The following is a 26,230-nucleotide window of genomic DNA, read 5'->3' on the forward strand; positions in this document are numbered from 1 at the left end:
CACAGGAATGGGTATGTTTGACCTGGCATAATGATGATTCATTAAAATTGTAGGGTCTGCATTCGCACCTGGTCCACAAAGTATGGAAATAAAAAATTAAAAAAAAACGTTTACAAGTGTTTTTGATATAGATGTACATAAGAATACTTTGATAAGTATGTTTTAACTTAAATATGGATGGTATAATAAAATTGTGGGGTCTGTGTTCGCGCCTGGCCTCCATAGAATGGAAATAGGCACAAACTTTAATAAAGACTTTTCATATCTATCTGCGTAAGTATACTTTGATAATTATGTTTCAGTTTGAAGAAATATGGTATAATAAAATTATGGGGGTGTTCGTTCGCGCTTGTCCTCAATAGAATGGAAATATGTTACAAAGTTTAATAAGGTTTTTTAATACTGTGATAAGTGTTTCAGTGGGAACAGGTATGGTATAATAAATTATGGGGTTTATCTATTTTATTTTTACTTTCATCATATTTTGCTTTGGTTTTGATACCCTCAAATTCGAAGCTATCTCTTTACAACCCTTCCTTTTCATAACCTATCATACTTTCATTTTCTGTAGGCTGTTTTTGAACCCAGTCAACGACGGGTGCTTTTGCTAGTATATATATATATATATATATATATATATATATATATATATATATATATATATGACAAATGTTCATGTAATTATTATGTCAAATTCAATTTGTTACGTCATCTGTGAATTATTAATTTAAAAAGATGGCGTATTAAATTCATGCCCTTATTCCTTTATTTTTTTTTTAAATTGGTATGTTCTTTTTCTTCTGATAAGTTAAGGGCGGGATAAATTAAAAAATGGACATAATAATTACTCTATGAATACTCTACTATGAATTATTCTACGCTACGAAACAGATGCTGTCAAGGAATTATGAATTTCAACGTACTTAAAGAAATAAATATTAAGATGGTCAACATCTTAAAATTTGGAATACATACTTTTTCTATTTACTCGTATATGCTCTGTAGTTACATCTAACTTCATAAAGGATTGGTATAAATAAAAGGTGAAATATATTTGAATAAACATATTTCCATAAACATATATATATATATATATATATATATATATATATATATATATATATATATATATATATATATATATATATTCTCCGCCTTCTTTCTCTCTCGCTCCATATATATATATATATATATATATATATATATAGAGAGAGAGAGAGAGAGAGAGAGAGAGAGAGAGAGAGGGGGGGGGGGAGTTGAGAACATAAATAACCCTTAACCTGGTTTTATAACCGTAGATATTATGCGTGGAGAGAACTACCGCTGAGACTATGGTAATAACTCAAATAAATTACTAATATTTTTAATACCCAGGTACTAACTAGGGTAGGTCGGTTTTAGAATCACGCGCTACGAGTCCTGATAATTGGCATTTGTGTGAAGATTTACGCAAAGTATTTTCTGCCCAACTTATACCAACATTTATTATTAAACTAGCAGGACCCCACGGAAATTCCACGGTGTTACCTACATAAATCCATAAATTAATACTCATTTCAAAATAAAAATGTTTGTCATGGTCAATACTATTAAGAAGAAAATGACTTTGCCTCCCTAAAAATAATCGTTGTTTTCAGTTGAATTTTCTGTAAATAAATAAAACGAATGTTTCTTTTTTTAATAAAAAAAACTGCAAGAATTTAATTCTTTTTAAAACAATTACTATTCTGTCTTCTAACCGTAACCATAGTTGTCAGCTAAATAATCTTCAATTCAATAAAACGAATGCCACTCTTTTAATTTAAAATTGTACTGTTTTAGTCAACAGAATCTGATTTAGGAACAATTCATTTTAAAATGCGCATAGAAATTATCACAACAATGAGATCAGATTAATCACCAGATTAAAGCCACTCGAGGATAAGGGTTATTGCGTGTACAGTAATCAATGAGATAGTATCGTATTAATCGTTAGTATTGGAGATTTGATAAAGTATCTTATTTAAGTTGGCGGTTCATCATTTGTTTAAGTTGGACTTGAAGACATCCAAGTTTTAGTCAGATGGGAAACAGGTAGACGGAAGAGAGTTCCACTGGCGTGCACTTCTAAGAAAGAAGCTTTGTTCATGGAATCTTCGAAATAGACCCAGAAAACTAATATTTATCTTTTAAAGGATTTTTATAATGAATTTATTTAACTTCAAAATTTAACTGAAACATTTGTCATAACTTTTCTTTTCACGTGTACAAATTTTTGTTTTTCTTTTGGAAATTAAGTTTAGTCCTTAATCTTTCAAATACAATCAAAAAGTAGTCGGAAACTTACAAAAAATTATGATAAATCGGCCTTCAAAACTAGGTCTCCCTATCTTTATCCGTCCATTTTTGCCCGTACCTAGTTCCTAGTGTTTGATTTTCCACTATAAAATAGTACGGTATTAGTACAATATGTGACTTATGCTAAAACCAGCTTTTGTCGGCATCTTCCAGTTCTTAACGGAAACAGCCGGAAGATACCACCCAGCGTTAAAATCTAAACGAGACGACGCTAGCCAATAGGGAAAAAAATAATGAAGCAACATTAAAAGTAAAAAGTAGATATCAATTATCACACGTAACTGTTATTAGGACTTGTCAACTCACTCGTAACAGACTCTGCTAACTATTATACGAACCATGACATTAATCTCATAGGAAAATATCGCGACCTAACATGAGACTACAGGCTGTCAACTTTACAGCCGTAAATATCGACTAAGTTGGTTTGTATTTATTTTTTGTACCATACAGGCTGGAACGATAAAAGTGTCGCCCTAAAGAAAATAACACTACAGCTTAATTTTAAAACTTTTATTTAAAAAATCAATTCGGTTAACTTGATTATGTAGAAGAGCTGAAATGTATTCAATGTAGACGCTTTCAGCCTCAATCACCGTCTCGATGCGGGTCCGGAACTGGAAGTATGCCTTTTCCAGAAGCGCCGGTGAATACTCGGCGGATGGCGGCGATCAGGTTGACTTTGGTGTTGTGGGAGATAATGTTGGTGACCTTTTCGACGTGTGACCAAACGAGATAGTCCAGCGGATTCAGGTCGGGAGGCAGTGAGAGAAGAGTACAAAATTATAACACTCCTTCAAAGCCAAACCCGAGTCTTTTTAGACTTGCTGGCCGGAACCGAGTCCTGCCGCCACACCCAAGGTTTGTCAGCGGCCACCTGATTGCTCCAGGGGATTACTACACTTTTCAGCACTTTGGTGTTGACTTTGAAGCCGACTTCGAAGATGTGAGGTTGCATGATGTGGCCCTCACTTGAAACCACACCAAAAACCATAACCGTGGCCAGAAACTTTGTTTTCATCACCCTAGGCACGTCCCTTTTGTTCGTGGCAATCCAGCGATGCATTTTGAGGGTGCTGGTAATGGGCATGTTGTCATAACTTGGGTCGTTTGAGAGCATGAGTTGTACAGCAGCGCCTATCCGATCTCGCTCGTTAAACATTGTGTCACTTTCAGACATGATAGAAGGCGCCTGTCGCTCTTGGGATTTGTACACAGCTGGTCAATTAGCAGATGGTCTGCAGCAAAAAACAAAAAAAGAAAATAAAGCTGTTTTTCATCAAACAGAAATGGAATAGTGTCTTTTCTATGGCGGCAATTTTATCATTCCACCCGGTATATTCTTTCTGTCTAAACCTGCTGTTCACGTCTTCCTTAATTAACTTTTTCTAAGGCCACAACAACTGGCGAAGAAGTTCCAAGAATTATGAGGGAAAACCGGATTTTTAGACATCTCAGTGTTTTCACAACCACTGGCGATAAGAATTGGAGAACGCAAGTTGTCAAGTTGAATTTAAAATATATCAGTGTTCCACAATAACAGGCGACAATGGTATTCGAACTAACAACATCGTATTTAAAGGACCCACCTCAATCAATATTTGCGACGAAGTATTTGAACGAGCAGATCGTGTTCCGGAAACACTGACAACGAATCATTCAGAATGCTGATATCGTAACACTGGACGACTAAACCTTTTAAGGACCAGGGAGCAACTTTGAAAGTTACACTGAACTTTACAAGATTTGGAAACATTGTCTTTTAGGCACCACTAACTCTCAGTTCGATTCACCAGCTCATATTTCGCCGCATTAATTAAAAAAAGATAAGATTATTCAACGGGAAAAAAAGTTATAACTGAAAATGACCTTTTCCTAGGACCACAACAGTAGCATTTCTATCCACCCAGCGCGGCCGCAGCCGAGACTGAACTCACTACACGAGTTTGCAGTGTAATTCAAATCTTGTCCGTAGCTGAATACTTGATGCTTCGGGTATTTTTTTTTTATCGTGACGCCATCACTAGACGGCTTAAGAGTCCCATCTACCCTTGAGAGAAGGATAGACCGCGCTAATTTCTCAACCCGGTATTTTACCTCGAGGTAAAATAGCAGTAAATGACAGAAAAACAAAAACTTTTCGTGAAGAAAATTAACACGTAGGTAAACCAAATTCGCTTAGATAAAGAAATAATACTAAAAAAAGTTTTCATTCTTCATTGCTATTTAAGGTTTCTTTTATGGTCAGGGTTTTAAAAAATTATAACAGACACCAGTGGTTCTCAAAAAATGTCAAGATGTTTAAAGGGATAGAAACTATGTCATTAGAAGAAAGAAATTAAAAGACATCGGGAACAGGTGTCAGAATCCTATGACGGTGAACAGTTCTGAAAGTAAGCCCCACGAAAAAAAGGCCAGAAAAAGGAATATAAAAATTGAAAGGTTTAACGAGGGTATCAATTAGCAGAAAAGAGAAAATGGTGTCTGCTAATAAAACTATGCGTAAGTAAAAAAGGCGACATATGCAAACATGTTTGTCCAATACGTGATAAGCTTCATTATTTAGGAGGGTTAATAAACGCACTGAAAGGACAGATAAAAAAGCAACACAGAAACAGCAGAACCAGTTCTAGAATCTGTTGTCCAGTAAACCAGATTGAATTTGTGTTTATGCTAACAACACATACAAAAAGTGTCAATGCCTCTAAATTATACAGCATAATTACTATATTTATATGTGTGTGTGTATGTGTGTGTATGCTTGTGAGAGTGTGTCTGTGTGCATATATGTATATTTGTATGTGGTCGTGTAACAATGAAATACACTTTTTGTTGCTATCAACCCATTTCTTAAAGTCTTGGTTTTTGTTAAAACAATATATATATATATATATATATATATATATATGTGTGTGTGTGTGTGTGTGTGTGTGTGTGTGTGTGTGTGTGCAAAATTTTGTTGAAAATTCAAAGACTTACGTTTTCTTTTTTATAACCTTCGTTTATTTCCTGGATTTTTCCATTACAGCTGTTTCATTAATAGGTTGGCAATTATATATATATATATATATATATATATATATATATATATATATATATATATATATATATGAGACAATAGAAGTTGAAAATGAATTCAAAAACACTATATATTGGAAAATATAGATTGAGTCATTTATTTGATAAGGATATAAATATAATTATTGGGGGGGTGAAGGGGACTCTTTATACCAAGGTATTTCGAAGCCTAATGCTTCTCATCAGAAGAGAAGAGAAGGTGCTAGGTAACATAATGGGGATGTGACGTATGTTACCTAGCACCTTCTCTACTCTTCTGATGAGAAGCATTAGGCTTCGAAATACCTTGTTATGAAGAGTCCTCTTTACCCTCTAAATAATTATATGTATATCCTTATTAAATAAATCACTCAGCCTATATTTACAAATATATAGTCTTTGTGAATTCATTTTTCACTCCTATTGTCCCCTATATAAGCTCCATTGAAATTTGTTGAGCTTTATATTATCCAGATAAGTCTCCTCTTATAGAACTGAATTTACCCTCTTCTTATATCTATCCTCGTTATATATATATATATATATATATATATTAATATATATATATATATATATATATATATATATATAATTCACTCTCTCTCTGCGGGTCTTTATGTATGTATACATGGATATATATATATATATATATATATATATATATATATATATACACGCATATGTTCATATGTATGGATATATGTATGTATCTCCATATATGCATGTTTCTATGAGACCGTAAACTAGTGTATGTGTGTGTCAAACAAAACGTCACCGCACGCAAGTACATAGTTATTTATGAAACATTTGAACAATATGGAAAGATTGCTATTAATAATGACTTCCTATATATATATATATATATATATATATATATATATATATATATTATGAAGTATATTATGTGTTTGTGAGAAAGAGAAAAAGATAGAAAGATTGTGTGTAGGTGTATATATCTACGTTACACACACACACACACACATATATATATATATATATATATATATATATATATATATATATATATATATATATATATATATATATATATATATATGTCTCTGTGGGAAAGTAAATTTCACCGCATGTGTGTACGTGTATAGATTTATTTATGAAACATTCGAACAATAAACGAACGGTTGTCAATGATTTGTACTTAAGGCGGTCACTTCTTGACGTTGCTAGTTTCCGCTTAAATAGTCACAATTATTGAAATTCTCATTCTACGCGCATGTGTATTGAGAATTCCATAAAACTAACTTGACTACTAAATAACGAACTGAAATAATAACTACTCGTTATTTTTTTTTTATTATTTGAAGTGATGCCAGTCCGTTAAATACTGCGTTAAGCATTTCTCTTATTTCACACTATGGTGACAAGTCGGACTTCTTGATGGATAACGGATTGATTTTATTTCGTTTTAATGGAGTCTATGATCCCAGACAAAGAAAAAGACAAAACTTTGTAAGCTTTAATTTTTTTTTTTTTAATTTAAAAAAAACCACGTTGTATACGAAGTATAAGTAAGACAGACGTCTTCATTCAAGAATAATTCAGTTTGTTTGACATCAACATTCAATTTAAGGAACGTTAAGTTTAAAGAGATGCCTTACAAAAATCAATTAAAAAAAAACTATAAACCGGAAATGATTATATACATACATCTTGAAAAAAATATCAGAAGTTAAAGAATTATAAGTGAAGCAGCTTTATAAGTTATTCAACTGAGTTTACTTTATTTTCGTAGGCCAAGGAGATTCATTGAATGTGGAATTAATCCGCATTAGATTTATTAAACGCCCATTCGTTTCTTATGCAGCAGATGATCCTACTGTTGGCATTGGTTTCCACGATATCTTTCTAGTTAATATTCTTTCCAGAAAGGAGGGACCCCATGAAGATTACTAATAAGTGTTTCTGCAGAACAGACTGAATTCGAACTTGGTACACCTACATTCTCAATCGGCGTCATTAACCACTTACCTGCTGTCATGTCCTATTAATCTATTAATAAAATGTTAAAAGACACTTTTAATTTTTTCCCCCATACGAATTGAATTAAAATGTCACTTTATTTTAAAGTTTATTTTTAAGGGCCTTTATTTTCATCAAATACTATACCGAGATGTAGTGGAAGACGCAATTTATTTCCTGAGATTACTCCATTTGCCCTTGATCCTCACTTTATAATAAATTTAGCAAGCGGACATCATGTATTATATTTTTGAGTTTTTTTTGGTATGACTCGACCAAGGATTGAGATCCAGAATTCCCTATTTATAAGCACTGTATCTATTATGCCAAATAGGCCAACGAATTTTTAGTTTATCATCATCTTCACGTTCAACGTAAACAAGTTCTTATTGAACCGTCCTCATAAATAATCTAATTATACCAAATTACCTCTACAAACGATTATTACACAACTGCCCAAATGTCTACAATACACACATTAACTCTTATCCTCGAGTGACCTCCAGGCCGTGATACGTGGTAACCCCTTTGTAAAAACTCTCTCACACACACACACACACACACACACACAGATTTACAATAAAATGTAATAAAACATATCGCCAACTTGCAAGTATATTCAAAAAAGGAAAAAATGGCAAGCACACTGATGGGAAATCGAGTCTGATATTAAAACGGCAAGTTTACGAAGAGACTTTTGTTTACTTGTTTTTATTATTATTTCTACTCTGGAGACCCGTGAAATCACCAAAATAATGAACAACACATTTAAAAGTGTTATTTGAAATCTACGAAGTCTTTTTTTTTTCTGGCACTTTTTAAATTCTATTCTACTTCCGCTTGGTTTGACTACCCACTTCCGGCTTGGTGTTGACTTTAAATGTAACATTGTGTCTTACGTACAAAAATGCCAACATTTCAGCGGTATATACACAAAGAAAACGTCGACTCAACCATTAAATTAAAAAAATTCAAAAAGTATGTTTGGGGAAAAGAAGGTATGTATGTCTTTTGTTTTGTTTTTTTTTAATAACGATAAAACTATTGATTATTTTAACAATCATTTTTACGTGAATTTTAATCCACATGGTGGTCAAAATGTCTTGTTTCGTCTACCAAAATATAATGATAACAGAAGAAACAACAAATGCAATAATCTCTGTCCTATTTAAGGGTTCTTGATAAGATGGAGAAACGTATCGGTAATTTGATTGGCTCTCACTCTTTCTCCCCTCCTCTCTCTTTCACAGGCGTGGTTTTGCTGGGCTCAGTTTTGTTTTATATAAATACTATTATATTATGTGTTCTTCAGAAGTACCTATTCCATGCTTCTTTTGTTTCAGCTCGTTTGACTCGTTGGTCTAGTGGTCTCCAATCATTTCACTGATTTGATATCTCATTGTAATACAACTTTCTATTCCAGTAGCTTCTGCTAAAAATTGCTGGCCTGTGGAAATCTCTTTCTGCTGACTGTTTTCCTCCTGTCTCTAGTATTGTTTTTGTTTTTCAATATTAAGGCCAATTGTGATTTCCTTTTATTACAATAATCATCTTTTTCCAAGTTAGGTTATTACATCAAATTGCTTTACGCCTTGTCTGGAGCGATTTCTATTTTTAAAAAAAAATGCAAACGAATGTCTTGGATTCAATTGACTTACTTCAAAAATAGTAAAACAAATAAGAACAAAGTACTTTTCAGGAATAGGTATCCAAGAAATTTTCAGTATTTACACCAGTAATTCCGAGTTTCACCGGTGACTTCTGAGGCTGGCGAATGTTGACGATCTTCGCCCACCTGAACGTGTTCTTAGCCTTTTTTGCGAATAAATTATTTAACGAAAGAAACTGTTCATTTCATCTTGTACTTGAATGTATTCTGTAATGCTGTTTTCGTACTTCTATATAATATAGTCTTTACACTAACCCTTTTAGTAAGAATAAATTAAATCTATTTCAATAAATCCAAATGCAAAGTTTCAAATGTAATAAGAGTATAAAAAAAAAATGCAGTAAAAAAGTAAGAAGTTGATTTGGATACTTCTGCACTTACTGACTCGTGGTTTCGACGATTGGTGAGGGGGGGGGGGGTTGTCAGCCGCTGACGGGAATAACCGGAAGCAGCCGATCGCGAAACGTTAAACTGCAACGAGACTACTATAATGATAAACAGAAAAAAACATGGAAATGCAATAAAATTACAAATATGTATCTAACCCAACTCTAACCCTAACCCTGCGCAATTATTTTATTTTATTTTTTTTCTTACAAATTTATATTTAAAAATAGCCTTCATAAATTCGTATGTACTAAAAACAGACAGCGTGTTCGTTAAAAATTGAGGAACGCTCGGGTGACCCTTTTCGGTTATTTCCGTCAGCTGCCGAGCACACCCGAAAAACTTCACGGAAACCACCGTAAATGCAGAAATACCTAGCTTTGTTTAATTGATTAAAAAAAAAATCGTCTCACAATTAATAACGCCTTGTTATTGCATATTTCGAAAATAATAAAAAAAATTTTTTTAAAAACCTCTGAACTCGGTTTGCCATTCTTCGTTCATAGTCGGAATTACGTCGCGTAATCGGCATATCAGCAAACCAGATAAACATCAGACTCAAATTAAACGGTGTCAAATCAGATACAGTTCCTGATATTAAGCTTCACTCCCAATATAATTTCTAGCGAGTTTCATTTTCACAAATATATTAATTTATTCAATTGTTAAGTGAAAATAGTTATCAGAGTGAACATCTCTCTGTTTTATAAACATCTTTCTAAATAACTAGTAGTTACGCTCAGCTTTGCTCGGGCCCTGTCAACTGTTCATAAGTTTATGTGCATATATATATATATATATATATATATATATATATATATTAAAAAGTTTAACTCATATCCAGGTAACCTACATCTAAAATTTCAAGTGTTTAGACCCAAAATTAGCGGAGGGGATTGGTAGAGTCTGCAAAGGTCATCTCTTTCAACTTTGACCTCTTGACAGCCAAATTTTCGCCCCAAAACAGATTTAAAAGCTTGCTGCGTGTCCGAAGACCCTTTATGTACAATTTCAAATGTTTAGACCCAAAATTGGCTGAATAGTTTGCTAGAGACCGCAAAGGTCGAATCTTTTGAACTTTGATCTCTTGGTAACCAAATATTCGACCAAAAACCGATTAAAAAGCTTGCCCCATGTCTGAATATACTTTATGTAACATTTCAAATGTTTAGACCAGAAATTGTCTGAAATGTCAATTTTTTAAAACTTTGACCCCAATTTTGACCCCTTAATATTTATTAATTTGGCTCAAATCAAATTACAAAGTTTGATCCATGTCCAAGCAACCTACATCCAAAATTTCAAGTGTTTAGACCCAAAATTGGCGAGGGAGTTTGGTAGAGTTTTCAAATGTCAAATCGTTGAAATTTAGCCTCTTGACAGCCAAATTTCTGGCCGAAAACCGATTTAAACGATTTTCCCAGATCTCGATACTCTTTACGTCAAATCTCGGGTCTGTTGACTGGAAATTGACCGAGTAATTTGGTAGGGAAATGTACACACACAGACAGACACACACAGACACTTTCACTTTTATAGATATACTAGCATTTCAGGCCGGCATTGACCGGGTGTTTGGATGTGTGTTGAGCAAAAAAAATAAAAAATAAAAAGCGGTAGTGGGAAGGAAGGCTCGAACCCGTACCTCGAAGGAGGAAAAGAACGGGAAGAAAACCTTACGTATTTGCTGTTACGATCACCGCCAAACCGGAAGTGACGTAGGTTTTAATTAAGGCTAGACAATCGAAAGAAGAGGATGACTTTTAAAAATATCGGTGACAAAAGCGACCCCCGTGTAGAAAAGTGGCCAGTTGAAGGTGAAGATATTAATGTTTTTAGCCAATTTTTCGATATTTGTCGTCTGAAAGGTCGAACTTCAAAATGATACTGATCTTACAAAAGTTCGTCGCCTCTGTCGGAAGTTTTAGGCAGACATGCAAACATAAATACATACATACATACATACATTTATATATTGGTAACTAAAAATTTTCGACCCGAACCGATTAAAACACTTGCCCTATCGCTGAATTCCCTTTATGTAAAATTTCAAATGCTGAGACCAGAAATTGTCAGAGTAATTTGGTAGACTGCAGAGGTCTAATTTTTTTTAAACTTTAACCCCTATTATGATCTTTTAACATTTATTGTTTGGGGCTCAAATCAAGTTATTAAGTTAGATCCATGTCCAAGGAACCTATATCTAAATTTCAAGTGTTTATCCCCAAAATTGTCGGAGGAGTTAGGTAGAGTTCTCAAATGTCAAATCGTTGAACTTTGACCGCTTAACAGAAAAATGTCTGGCCGAAAACGGATTACAAAGATTTTCCTAAATCTCAGTACCTGTATATCAAATTTCGAGTCTGTAGACTGAAAATTGACAGAGTTATTGCGTAGGGAAATGTACACACACAGACAGACACACAAACAGACAGATACACAGACATGTTCACTTTTATAGATATACTAGCATGGGTGCCCGGCGTTGCCCGGGTGTTTGGAGGTGTATGCTGAGCAAAAAAAAGGGGGTAATTTTTTAAACTTTGACCCCTATTATGACCCCTGAAAATTTATTGTTTTGGGCTCAAATCAAGTTATTAAGTTAGATTCATGTCCACGGAAGCTATATCTAAAATTTAAAGTGTGTAGACCCAAAATTGTCGGAGAAGTTTGGTAGAGTTCTCAAAGCTCAAATCGTTGAACTTTGACCCCTTAATCGCCAAATTTCTGGCTAAAAACCGATCACATAGATTTTTCCAAATCTCAGTACCCTGTATATCAAATTTCGAGTCTGTAGACTAAAAATTGACAGAGTTATTTCGTAGGGAAATGTACACAGACACACACACACACACACACACACACACACACACTTTAACTTTTATAGATATATAGATTTAAAATTTGAGTCTGACAGAATGACAAAATTATATTGCAAACCGATATATTAAACAAACGAACTTCAAAGAGACAAATGAACACATAAGTAAAAACAATTTGTATTAGAAAACATTTATTATTCCACGTCTTTTTTTTACAGACCTGACGACTGAGGTTCGCTCTTAATAAAAATTGTTTTTTATAGTCTTAATTTTGACTTCCTTTTTCATAAAAAACTAAAAAAAAAGTCAAGAAAGAAAAGAAATTTTATTTTATTTTTTCATTAATTTCTTTCTGTGCAAAGCAATTCTTTCAAACTTACTCTGTTTCCAAAATGTTTTTATTTTATTCCCCTCCCCCTTCATTCATTTTCCTCCGCATCCTGGCAAGATTACTGTACACATAGATTCGAAAAAATAGTCAAAAACAAATATATAAATAAATGTTATCAAAGGCAAGATAAGTTACTTTTCTACCTAACTGGATATCTTTTTTGTGTTTTTATTCAATGTAATATATTTATTCAGCTCGAAAAACATACAGTGTTTACCGATGTGTTGGAAAATTCAAGATGGCGTCTCACACCCTCTTTAACACCGTAAGTTTGGGAAAAGGTGTTATAAATAAAAAAACTATACAAAATACTATTAAAAACCCGCCGAATATATGTCAACCTATGTCACGGTAACATATATTGAGCGAGTTTTTAACAGTATTTAAACAGGGCACATCGTAAAAACTGACCCATTAATTTTCCTGAAGTAAAAACTATATAGTTTTTAAACTTTTAAAACTGTACATTATAAAAAGAAAACTGTTCGAGTGATTTTTTTTTTTTTTTTTACATGGGTGTCACCACTTATCAAGGCCCAGAGGCCACTCAAGGATAAGGGTTAATAGGTATACATTAGTCATTGTGATTTTAGCATAGTAAACAGTGGGAATTTTGTAACTTGGATTACTTGAAAAAGAAAACTGTTCGAATGATTGAAAATGAAAACAAAATAACAATGTAAATATATTGATAAGAAAAAAACAAAAACAAACGAAGTTTCCGTTTCAGGAACCCGAGTTTAATTTTATGTCGTAATCATTCAACTCGTTAGCGGTTTTATTCAGCGATTAGGGATAACCATACGACATATCTAATTACCAAAGCGATTTTTTTTTTATTTTTTTTTTTTATTAAAACTAAACCTGTTTAGTTTTAATGAACCAATTTTTTTAAAGCCAACACTTTAGTTATTTTGAGAGCGTGCAACTGCACCCGAAAGGTTGATTAGGAAACTCCAAATCCTTTTATGACTGGGAAAAAAAAGGGCTTTTTATCGGCTTAAATGATAAACTAATGTTAAATATTAGTATTTGCCATCGATTCTGAAATAAAATGAAATCCTGACATTGTGATCATTTTTGCAGGTGTTATGTGCCAAATATTGAAATAAGAATGTTTAAATTCAATTATTGTAATTTAAGTCTTTAATTTTAAAGTCGATTTTATTTATAAAATATCTTTTTAGAAATCAATCTCAAAAACAATCTGAACAATAAATCTCTTTTGTTATGGCTAAGTTTTTGTCAAGGGTAGAAATTATAATAGACAAGTATTCATCCATGATGACATTTTACCGATTTCCTGGTTTACAGGTATTCTTGCTAAATTTCTTCGAAAGAATTGACATAAACAATACTTCAACTAAATACGTATATTTCATGCAATAATGACTTTTATTTCTTCTGACTTTTCCTAAACTAAACATAAAACATCGGTTAGGGTTAGTTTAACATTCTGTAAAAGTACCTTCCGTTTTTTTTTGTTTGTTTTTTTTTTGTACTTCTGCAGAGAAGGTAAAAAACCGATAAAAACTGGATATATTTTTCGTGTTTTTATTCAATTTAACATGTTTATTCAGCTCGAAAAGAATACAGTGTTTACCGATGTGTTGGAAAATTCAAGATGGCGTCTCACACATTCTTTAACACCGTAAGTTTGGGAAAAGGTGTTATAAATAAAAAACTATACAAAATACTATTAAAAACCCGCCGAATATATGTCAACCTATGTCACGGTAACATATATTGAGCGAGTTTTTAACAGTATTTTAACCGGTTTTTTATTTATTACACCTTTTTCCAAACTTACCGTGTTAAAGAGAGAATCGGCCGCCATCTTGAATTTTCCAATACATCGGTAAACACTGTATGCTTTTCGAGCTGAATAAACATGTTAAATTGAATAAAAACACGAAAAATTTGCCTTTGATAACATTTATTTGTTATATATTTGTTTTTTGGCAACTTATTCGAATCTAATTTAAGACCACGAGTGAAATGAGAAAAAGAAGTCAGCGGGTTTGGTTGCCATAACAACGTGACGGTAGTGAACGTGTGTGTGTGCGTGTGTGCGCGTATTTCGTGTAGTTTAGTTTCGCATAATAGTTTCGTATTTTTTTAATTTGTAAATAACAAGTTATTAAAAAATTAAACCCTTCCAAGATGGACAATAAATAAAGCCATAATATTTTATGGTAAAGGTAAGAGCGTAGAAACGATTGTTTTTTAGGAGATGTGATTATTGGATTAACCAATCAGAAATCGTCTGTGGCACACACATCTCTGTTTTTATAGATATATAGATAGATAGAAGATAGACTAGCATGGGTGACCGACGTTGCCCATGTGTTTGGAGGTGTACGTTGAGCTTTTAAAAAAAGTGGTAGTAGGAAGGCAGGCTCGAACCTGTACCGCAAAGGAGGAAAAGAACGGGAAAAACCTGACGTCTTTACTGTTACGACCACCGCCAAACTGGAAGTGACATAGGTTTAAATTAAGGCTAGACATTCGAAAGGAGAGGATGACTTCGAAAATATCGGCGAAAAAAGCGCCCCCCTTCTGTAGAAAGTGCTACGTTGAAGGTGAAGATATTAATGTTTTTAGTCAATTTTTCGATATTTGTCGTATCAAATGTTTAACTTCAAAACGATACTGATCTAGTAAAAATCTGTCGCTTCTGTCGAAAGTTTTAGGCAGACATACAGACATTTATATATTGGTAATTAACAATTTTTTACCCAAACCGATTAAAAAGCTTGCCCTATCTCTGAATATCCTTTATGTAAAATTTCAAAAGTTTAGACCAGAAATTGTCTGAATAATTTGGTAGAGACCGCAGAGGTCAAATATTTTTTTAAAGCTTTGACCCCTATTATGACCCCTTAACATTTATTGTTTTGGGCTCAAATCAAGTTATTAAGTTTGATCCATGTCCAAGGAACCTGTATCTAAAATTTCAATTGTTTAAACCCAAAATTGTCGGAGGAGTTTGGTAGAGTTATCAAAGGTCCAATCGTAGAACTTTGACCCTTTATCAGCCAAATTTCTAGCCGTAAACGGATTACAAAGATTTTCCCAAATCTCAGTACCTGTATATAAAATTTCGAGTCTGTAGACTGAAAATTGACAGAGTTATTGCGTAGGGAAATGTACACAGACACACAGACAGACACGTTCACTTTAATAGATATACAGATAAGGTCATTATCTCAGCAAATTCAGTAAGCTGCAGATAGTTTAGAAAGCCATTCTTAATATGAGGAGGTAGAGACTTTTTTTTTACTATTCTGTACTTGTAAGAATTTGCGCAGTATTTGCTAACTTGATGATCCTTTAATATGTGCGCTACTGAACAGAGTTAACACTTTTCTAAGCCCATAACTTCAGTTATGTCAGCTTTTATAAGAAGTTTTTCGTCATAGAACTATGACTTTTATTAATTCGAAATACATTGTTTGGTACTTGTACACTCATATTACTGTGCTATTTTTTATAATAGTATTTTCATACTATTAGTATAGTTAAATTGATATCTTTTTTATTATTAAATTGTTAGGTGAAAGTACAGAATGGTTAAAAAAAAAACTCACCCTTCTCATGTTAAGATTGGCTTTCTAAATAATAACGTTATTATTTTAGCGCGGTAACATAAATACATAAGTACCCATTGTTTATTGTTTTCTCGTTGAAACGTATTAAAAATTAGAATTATCTGCACGTGTGCAGTTTAGAGACCGGATTGAAATGATGTGATTGCTTAGAAAATCATTCACAAAAAATATATCGCAGAAAATGAATTTAACTTACAAAATCATATCTAAAAAAAAAAAAAACACTGCTTGTAACCTGTACAAGTACTCACGTATCGCCTATTATATCAGGCCCGTCCTGGAACTGGCATCTAACTAGTGAATAGTACACTATATTTATTTATAATGTAGCATTAACGATATGATATCGCCATATTGAAATACGATTTAGATGTGGTTTAGTACAAAAGCACTTATTTTCTGTTGAGATAAACTAAGGTTCGTTAATGTCACGTTTTCAGCAAGAATAAATCAGTGTTTGGGCGAGGATATAAATGGAAAAAAAATCTCACAAAAAATTATTGAACAAAGAATTTATTATTAAATGTCTGGTAAATTAGTGAATAGTTTTAATATAGTTTATATCACTTTGTTTATGACCGGTCTAATTTTACTTAAGCATTTCTATTTGGGTTAGATAATAATTATTTTTATTTATTTTTAGTTTTTTAGTTTTATTCTTTTTTTCTTGATAAGTGGATGAACAGGTTCCAAAGTTGTCATAAACAATAGGTGATAATGGGGGACGCGTTTCCATTGTATATAAAATACCTCCCACATCGCGCGTTTTCAACAACCCGTGGCAACTAAGTCCAGCTTGCGTGGCTGAGATATAATACAGAAGAGACTTTAGGAAGTTTAACACCTAGTTTTAAAAACAAAACAACGAAAGGGTTTATTGCGTAAGAAGCGGGGCTATGTCCAAGGTGAAAAAAAAAAGAAAAGAAGAAATAGAATGTTTCTAGAATGTTCCCGTGTCGGACGCAGAAACTTGTAGTGTCCCCAGGTTGTCCAATGGGAGTATTCAGTGAAGTAGTCGCAGCCTGGAAGGATTCTGTGGACAGAGAGTGGGAGGAGAGAAGTCTGTTTTTGCTGGTCTATGCTTTGCTTCTCTCTGTTTGTTAGCCAGTTCCCGACAGGGGTAATTGGTTCCTTAATGGACATAAAAGATTAATACGCTCTGCTAGCCGATTGGTCACTGCGTGGCTGCATCAGTCAGCAAGGAGAGCATTAATTCACAAGAGAAAATAATGCTTTATGGAGATTGCTACAAGACTACTGCTACTACTTATAGAAGAATGTAATAATGATGATTACTTAGTGCTTTGAATTCAAGAAAATACAGCTTTTGTAAAAAAAATATCATCTAAAAGAAAAAAATCAGACATCTTAAATCCCCGCTGCTTTGAAGCGATACACATTTATAAGAAAATCTTCGAATGTCTGGTCCTACCTGATTAGGCTGTCTGAAGATACCGGCTTCTGTAATCAAATGCATCGTACAGTAATTTTTTCTCTCTCTTTGAAAAGCTTAATCATGTTCTGAAAAGCCCCCCCCCAAAAAAAAAATCCCCCCATCTCTTTTTTTTCTCACACACTTCCTTTTTTGGTTTAGCTAGGAGTGCAATAGGATATGTTAGTTACGCCCACTCTGAAGGGAGTAAAAATCCCTTAGTGGGGTCACCTGTTGACCGTGAGTCACGACCTGTTATGATTTAGGATGAGATCCTGGTGATTGAGCAGATTTTGATCAGAATACAAAGAAGACATGCCCCTACAACACATCTCTTTGGTCCTTATTTAGACTAGATGAGAGATCACAGATCTATGATTTGATCAATTGGCTGGTCACTTCAAGTCCCACCATCAAACGCAATTACATACTCTCACCGACTCAATAATCTTTATCCCTGAATACATGATGACAGTGGTGGCTCAGGGTCAATCAATTGAAAAGATTAGAACTCAACCCAATTGCCTTCATCTGGACGTAAGCATTCCTGAGCCACACCGTGAACAGAAACAGCAAATAAAGAACACTTCAGGAAAGACGAAACTCAAGCAATAGACAAAGAAAATGGATGCCAATACTAGAAAATGGAAACTGATAACACTATAAAGAAAATTAAAGAAACGAAAAAGAGAAAAAGCACAAATAAAGAAGAAGAAAAATGAAGAAGAACCCAAAATAACAACATACAAAGCAAAACTTAGATTGACACCCATATCAAAATAAAAACAAAAGTGAAAGAAAATGCTTAGCAAGACACAAACTCCAACTAAAGACAAATCCTCTATCTTCAAAGAAATGGGGATAGATATTTTTTTTCAAAAATCATGGATAAAAATTAAAAAAAAAAAAACAAAAATAAAAAAAACACAACAAATCACCCAATGGTATTGTCGTGAAATAAAATCAAATTATAACGAAATTCTCATGCTGTTTTAATACATCAATTCCGTTTATCAAAACTTTCCTATAAAACAATAACCACCTCAAAACACCCATCTATGATCAATATATATATATATATATATATATATATATATATATATTGATATGTATATATCAATATATATATGTATATATCAATATATATATATTGATATATATATATATATATATATATATATATATATATATATATATGTTGACATATACTAATATGCTAACGAACTCACCTTAATTCTCGTAAGGAATGATATACACCAACATAAGTTTTCTATGTAAACCAATCTGCAAGTAAATACAACTTAAGTAACATTGCACAAAGTAATCACAGGCTGCTCAATATACCTACCCACTCATGAAGCAATAAAAAGAAAACAAACTAGAAAATTTAGTCAAACAATTATTCATCGTCCTAGATGATTTTAATTGCGACAGCACTTCATGGGGATGTAAAATAACAAACTTAAAAGGAAATGAAATTGAAAAATTGATTCACAAAAACGCGGTATGCTTCCTCAACCAGAAGGATCTTACGTACATAAGACGGATCAACATGTGCCATTATTCCTACCATGTGCAGCCTATCAAGCTTCTTGGATTACACATGGAACATCTACGATGAGCCATATGAAAGCGACCACTATCCTATCATGATCAACTATAACAACACAATCTAAAATCACATGCACAGATTCGAATACAAATTAAATCAAATTAAAATAACTCTGCTCATTACAATTAACAAAACACCAAATCCAAACAATGAAAGAGCTAAAAAAAAAAAGTACTTATCACGATAGTCAAAGAATGCATTCTTAAAAAAATTCTTCTCTAAGCAAAAAAAAAACGAAAGAAAAAATCATGGTTCAATCCAGAATGTAAAACAGCCATCAGTCAGAGAATACAAACACCAAAATGCTAAAACTCGGAAAACAAAGAATCCAAAAGAAACTGCTGGCAATAATTTGTTTACAAAATCAACACCTTCACCAAACCCAAAACTATCTGGAAGAATACCCAGAAAACATAATCCCAACTCATTCAACCACTTCTTTACAAAAAAAGAAAATAAATAGATTAGTCACACGCTAGCTAAAACCTTTGCCGAAAATTCACCGTCCAAACACTATAAGAGACTATTTCAAATAGTTAAGAATGATCAAGAAAAACACAAAATGAACTTTTATTCTAAAAGCCAAAAACCATGCAATAGAATCTTTTCACTCAATGAATTAGAAACTGACATAAAAATCCCAAAATTTGAAACCAGATGAAATGCACTACAGTGTCTTTAAACAAATCCCGCCCGAAAATAAAACTCGTTCTAAAAGCTTACAATAAGATATGGAAAACAAAAGACTTTCTAAGTTTATGGAAACAAGCAACAGCAATATTCATACCCGAAGCGGGAAACGATATATCAAACCTCACAATCTGCCTATACTAAAACATCCGAAAATGATAAATCACATGGTATTTTAATATGAACAACATAATCTCAAAAAGCTAAGTGTAGATACTAAAACAACTGAGAATGTATAGACCACATAACCAGTCTAAAAAAAATACATCAGAGAAGCCTTCATTAACAAAGAACATGAAACATCTATCTTTTTCGATCTGGAAAAAAGCATATGAAATAACTTGGAAATACAGTATCATAAAAGATCACTACGATATTAGACACGGAGTCAGACTGCCTCAGTTCATAATGAACTTTCTAACAGACAGATCCTTCCAAATACGTCTAAGATCAACTCTCTCAAACTCCGAGAATCAAGAAAGAGTACCTCAAAACAACCTATTATGAACAATTCTATTCTACATCAAAATTACATAATAAAAGAACTCCCTCCTGACATCAATAGCTTCCTATTCGCTGATAGCAGCTACGGATCAAAATATATTCACACCATCGAAAGAAAATTACAACATACATAGAATTAATGAATGGGTAACAAGATATGATTTTAAATTTTCCAAAACTAAAACATTTCTGTAACCAATGCAAACTCCATAATAACCCAACCCTACAAAGTGGAAGAGAACATTCCATTTATAAATGAACACCAGCAACTACGAATCATTTCTGACAGGAAATTAAATTTTATCAAAACCAAATGCAATAATGCATTACAACTTCTTTGAGTTGCACGGATTGTCGTCAAAACGTCGACAAAAATACGGTACCCAAATTGTACAGATCACTAGTAAGATCTAAAACAGACTATGGCAGCTTAGTTTAGCAATACACAAGCAATTCATGTATACAAACCCTTAACACAATATACCACTCCAGATTAAACTCTCCTGTAAAACGTCTTTAGCCGGAAGCGCATGAATCCTCTACGGAGCTTAAAAACAAAAATCTTGGTCTAAATTACTACGCAATATTAACAGCCAACCAACCCCACTATCCCTGCACACAATAGTACTTTAAACTCAAATCATAAACAGATCTTCGAACAAAAAGAAAATGTGATCCAAACTTGTGAACTCAGAATTGTATCTATTTCCAAAAAAAAACGTCTATAACCAAAATTCTGGTAATTGCAGCTTAAAAGCAAACACAAAAATGCATCCAGTAACTCCATGATAATCTAAATCAACAGGCAAAATCAAACAGAAATATCCACACACACACACACACACACACACACACACACACACACACACACACATATATATATATATATATATATATATATATATATATATATATATATATATATATATATATATATATATATATATATACCCATGCACACATACACACATATATATATATGTATATATATGTGTGTGTGAATGATGATGCAAAATGATACAACAACCAGTGCAGCAAAACTCAATAAATCAATCAAAGATCAAACAAACATCGCAAAAGAAACTTCGATTTTCGATGCAGAAATACATAGCCTAATCCTTGTATTCAGTCTAATCCCCATCAACAAAGATCCCAAATATATAATCTTTTCGAACTTTCAATCTGCCCTAAAAGCAATTAAAAATACAAAGATAAACAATCCTCTAATCGCAAAACTACTCCACAAACTAACACAATTAAACAGTCAAAGAGAAATTATTTTCGGTTGGATATCGAACCATACCGATATAAAGGGAAATTAATGAGCCGATTCGGCAGCAAAACATGCCTTTAACATCCAAACTGATTCAATTTTTCAATCCCCTACGCATACCTTAAGACATATCCAATGCATACACAATGGAAAAATAGAAAACTTACTGGAATAAATTTCCCAAGAAATTATAAAAATAATACCAAAAATCAAATAGCAGAAACAAAATACCAAACTAAACAGAAAAGAAGTAACATTTTAAGAAAAAAATGGGCTATACACATCTAAATCACTCATATCTCTTGAGAAAAAAATAATCCACTTGTATACCATGTCAAAAATAATCCATTTGTATACCATGTCCAAAAAATAATCCATTTGTATACCATGTCAAAAAAAATCCATTTGTATACCATGTCAAAAAAAATCCATTTGTATACCATGTCAAAAAAATCCATTTGTATACCATGTCAAAAAAATCCATTTGTATACCACGTCAAAAAAATCCATTTGTATACCATGTCAAAAAAAATCCATTTGTATACCATGTAAAAAAAATCCATTTGTATACCACGTCAAAAAAATCCATTTGTATACCATGTCAAAAAAAATCCATTTGTATACCATGTCAAAAAAATCCATTTGTATACCATGTCAAAAAAAAATCCATTCGTATACCATGTCAAAAAAAATCCATTCGTATACCACGTCCAAAAAAATCCATTTCTATACCATGTCAAACCCTACTCGCATTTGAACACATTCAAATTGATTGCACTCATTTTGTAACAACGAGGAATAGTCTCGAAAAATAAAAACCCATACTTTTTGACATTAAAAGATATCTTTTATCAAAAGAATTTACAAGAACATATCACTCGTATGTAAGCCTAAGCAAACAAGTTGGCATAACGTAAACCCAACAAAACAAACAAATTTCAAAAGTCAACGCGGAGAAAAGATCAGTCCCCAGGGCAGCCCGGGTCTGTATATAGCAATAGCCTAGCAACACATTTGAAGGCATTGGAATCATGTGTATCAGCGCTTATCTTTCAAGTGAATAAAACAGGAGGAATATCATATTTCGAAAATATAGTGAGTTACATCTAAACCACATATTTTTAGAGAAATTGTCGTTATTGAGTTGTATAGCGCGTAAATCATCATTTATATATATATATATATATATATATATATATATATATGTGTGTGTGTGTGTGTGTGTGTGTGTGTGTGTACTACTAGCAGGACCCGTTAACCAGCGTTGTCCGGTGGAAGCATGATCCCACCTCGTAAAAAAAAATAAACTACGGTTGCTGTTGTTGTTGTTGTTGTTGTTGGTGGTGGTGGTGGTGGTGGTGGTGGTGGTGGTGGTGGTCACTGCCGTCCCTGGCAAATTACAGACAGTGGCCACTGTGGCCAAAATAATAAAAAAAAATGAAAGTAAGGAAATGCGTAAATTGAAAAATGAAACGCTGAATTAACAATTCTGTTTCTATTTTTTAATTTTTATTTTAACTCTTGTTCTACGTGTTTTTTTTTGTTTTTTTTGCAAAATAGATAAATTAGGTATGGAATCGTAAAAGTTCGAGAAAAGTTGGTTTCTGGGATCATCTGTCAATTCTAATCTTTTTAACGACCTATTCATACTATTAATAATTCTTTCAACTATCATTGTTTGTCCATCATTTTCATTCTTATAATAAACTTGGTGCTACTAGATGCCGGCATTTTAATTCACCAAATAGTGATGTTATTCTTTCCCCCCCCTCCCCTTTGAAAAACTCAGACGAAACACAACAATTTTCCTCTACAAAACAACCAAACCAAAATCATGAAGATACAAAGAACTTGAAGCATTAAACGTTTGACCAAAATGACTGGACTCGGCATTAATTAACTCAAAACGGGTTGATATGCCGTAAAACAAAACAATGAAATCTTATAATCAGCACAACGCACCATTTACTACATGGCCTAACCCTTACTCTAACCCTACTTACATAATCTTCACAATGTTAGAATATTTTAAAGCAATTTGACGATGTGGAAGTCGGACACAACAGACGCTTTATGGAGAGTAGAACTTCTGACAGCCTCCAAACTCAATTAACCTCTATTTTGTCCTTTTAGTCTCACATTCCATGAATGATGGTTTGTAGATATTTTAATCCTCTCATAGTATTCATCATCATTTAACTGTAAATCTATCCATTTTATAAATCCATATACTCGTTTTAATTTTGGTATTGATAAGCGTTGACCTATTAGTGCAGTAGGACAAATTATCTGAAGTATTACATTGATAAAACGGCTGAAAGTCCCCTAATGTCCACTTTAAAAAATATATTTTACTCCCAATAAGTTTTAAGAGATCAAGCGGCTCCCTCCTGGCGCTAACACTTGATTCAATAAAAATTTAAATTTATATCCGAGCGCTCTTTTAAGAATATATGTTGTTCCCTTTATGGCTACTATTTGTATTTCGTTACAGCTTGGTCTTCCAGGGATTCCCTCTAAGTATTTCTGGAAATTCTTTTTTATTAAACCAGTTGCTCCTGTCACAACCGGTATAATGTTTATTTCTTTCAGACACCATATCGCTTTTAGATCAGTTTTTAGGTCCTGATATTTAGTTATCTTTTCCTGTTCAGTTTTGTTCAGGCCAAAATCATTTGGGACCGTGATATCAATAATGAGCGCAGTTCTTTTGGACTTGTTCCATATTACAATATCTGGTTTGATGGCCTTGTCTTTTATGTATCTGCCCGCCTGTATCTCTTTGTCACTTTTCCGTTTGATGTTATCGGTGGTGGTTGACATTTCCAGATGTTCGTCGATCTGTCAAGTGCTATCTCTCCACAGATCTTTAAGTGGAGATATTTACATACTTTGTTGTGGCGGGCAATGTAAAGGCCATCTGCCATTAAGATTGGACATGCAGACATTAGGTGGTTTGGGCTCTCAATCGCCGAGTGGCAAAATTTGCATTGGCGATTTGTTTGTAGGCCAGCCATTTCTTTAAATTCATTTGTGAGTAAGCCTTGATCTTAACAGGCTACAATGAGTCTTTCCTCATCAAATGAAAGTCTTCGACAGTTCAGCCATTTGCGTGAAGCATCCCTGTCTACATACTCCTGGTTAAGCTTCTCCAGGAACTTTCTTGCTCTTTTATGCTGTTCCTATTCTAGTTTTCTTGTGTCTATCTCGATTTGTGGGTGTTTCTTTTTTTTTTTTCTTGCAATCTGTCCACTGTGTGGACAGAACGGTGAGAATGTACAACAAATCGTCAGTAATTGTGAGAAATTAACGTAAAAGGAGTACAAGAGACGGCATGACAATATTGTGGGAGAGGTTCATTGGGATATATGCAAGAAAAGAGGGTTGAATTGCAGTGAAAAATGGTACAGGCGTGTTTCAGAAGGGGTAGTGACGAGTGATAATGTGAAATTATTGTGGCATATGAATATTCAATGTTATAATGTGATTGAAGTAAGGAAACCAGATTTAGTCTTGTTGGAAAAAAGGAACACAAGACAATTGATATCGCAATGCCAGCTGATGTGAAAATAATAGGGGAAGGTGGAGAAGTACCAAGATTTGAAAAGGGAGATAAGAAAATTGTGGAAGTTGAAGAAGGTAAAAGTTGTACGCATTGTGACAGGAGCCTTGGGGGGGGTAAGAAAGGATTTTACAAGTGGATTGAGAAAATTGGGATCCATTGCAATGTTAGAGTGCTTCAAAAGACTGCTTTGTTGGGAGCCACCAGAATCTTGCGGAAAGTGCTGGGAGACTAAGGAAACAAGATGCTGATAACATATGTTCATTTTTTATGGTCTGTATTAGTATGCAATCAGAAATAGGTTAGTAAACACTTCCCAACCTTATTTAATAGTAGAACACAAGCTGTTTGCCAGTTTATTTAGGATAGAAAATAAGTTGTCTTGAAAGAATACTCTTTCTTACTTTGACTGGGGATAAAATAAAGGTTTTTTTTTATTTCTTAACGGCAACTGAACATTCACCATTAAATTGATGACTTTTCTAGGTTTCAGGTATGCTGAAAACGAATATCACATTTAAATTTGCGACAGACAAGTTATTTTTTTAGATATCAATATCTTTATTATTAAATGTAATCCGTTATGTTTTCACTGGCGGCCATGTTGTTTCCCATCTGAACAAGTACTAATGCGCATGTGTGTTATAAAACACCCCTTCTCAATGTTAAGAATAGTGACCACTACTGATATAAAACCTATAAAAGTTGTCAATTTAAAGGTGAGTATTGAGTTGCTGTTAAAGTAAAAATTTACTGAATAAAGTTTGAAAACTACACGCCAGCCCTTTTTTTTTGTGTGTGTTATTTGGATCATTCCGACTACTGTTCTTATCTTGAGTATAATTTTTGAACCGTTTCCGTCGATCTAACCTGTAAACGTCTTCAGGTGTATCTTGTCGAACTCAG

The 26,230-nt window shown here is 33.3% G+C and overlaps 1 protein-coding gene across 3 annotated transcripts in view; it reads left to right on the forward strand.

Moving 5' to 3' along the window:
* Positions 1-26,230, forward strand: part of LOC145284527 (serine/threonine-protein kinase DCLK1-like) — a 246,236-nt gene that overhangs the window by 165,126 nt on the left and 54,880 nt on the right. Inside the window, exon 1 of one of the 3 annotated variants that reach the window (XM_080133422.1) lies at positions 8,182-8,369. The exons of the other annotated variants lie outside the window; for them this stretch is intronic. Within the exon in view, the coding sequence (XP_079989548.1) occupies positions 8,279-8,369 (91 nt within the window). The 5' untranslated portion in view covers positions 8,182-8,278. Of the gene's footprint in view, positions 1-8,181; positions 8,370-26,230 lie in introns of those variants that run through there. 3 annotated transcript variants of the gene reach the window in all.

Source organism: Euprymna scolopes, chromosome 9 (genome assembly GCF_053919585.1).
Source record: "Euprymna scolopes isolate OS-2025 chromosome 9, ASM5391958v1, whole genome shotgun sequence".
In the NCBI taxonomy this organism is placed as follows: Eukaryota; Metazoa; Mollusca; class Cephalopoda; order Sepiida; family Sepiolidae; genus Euprymna; species Euprymna scolopes.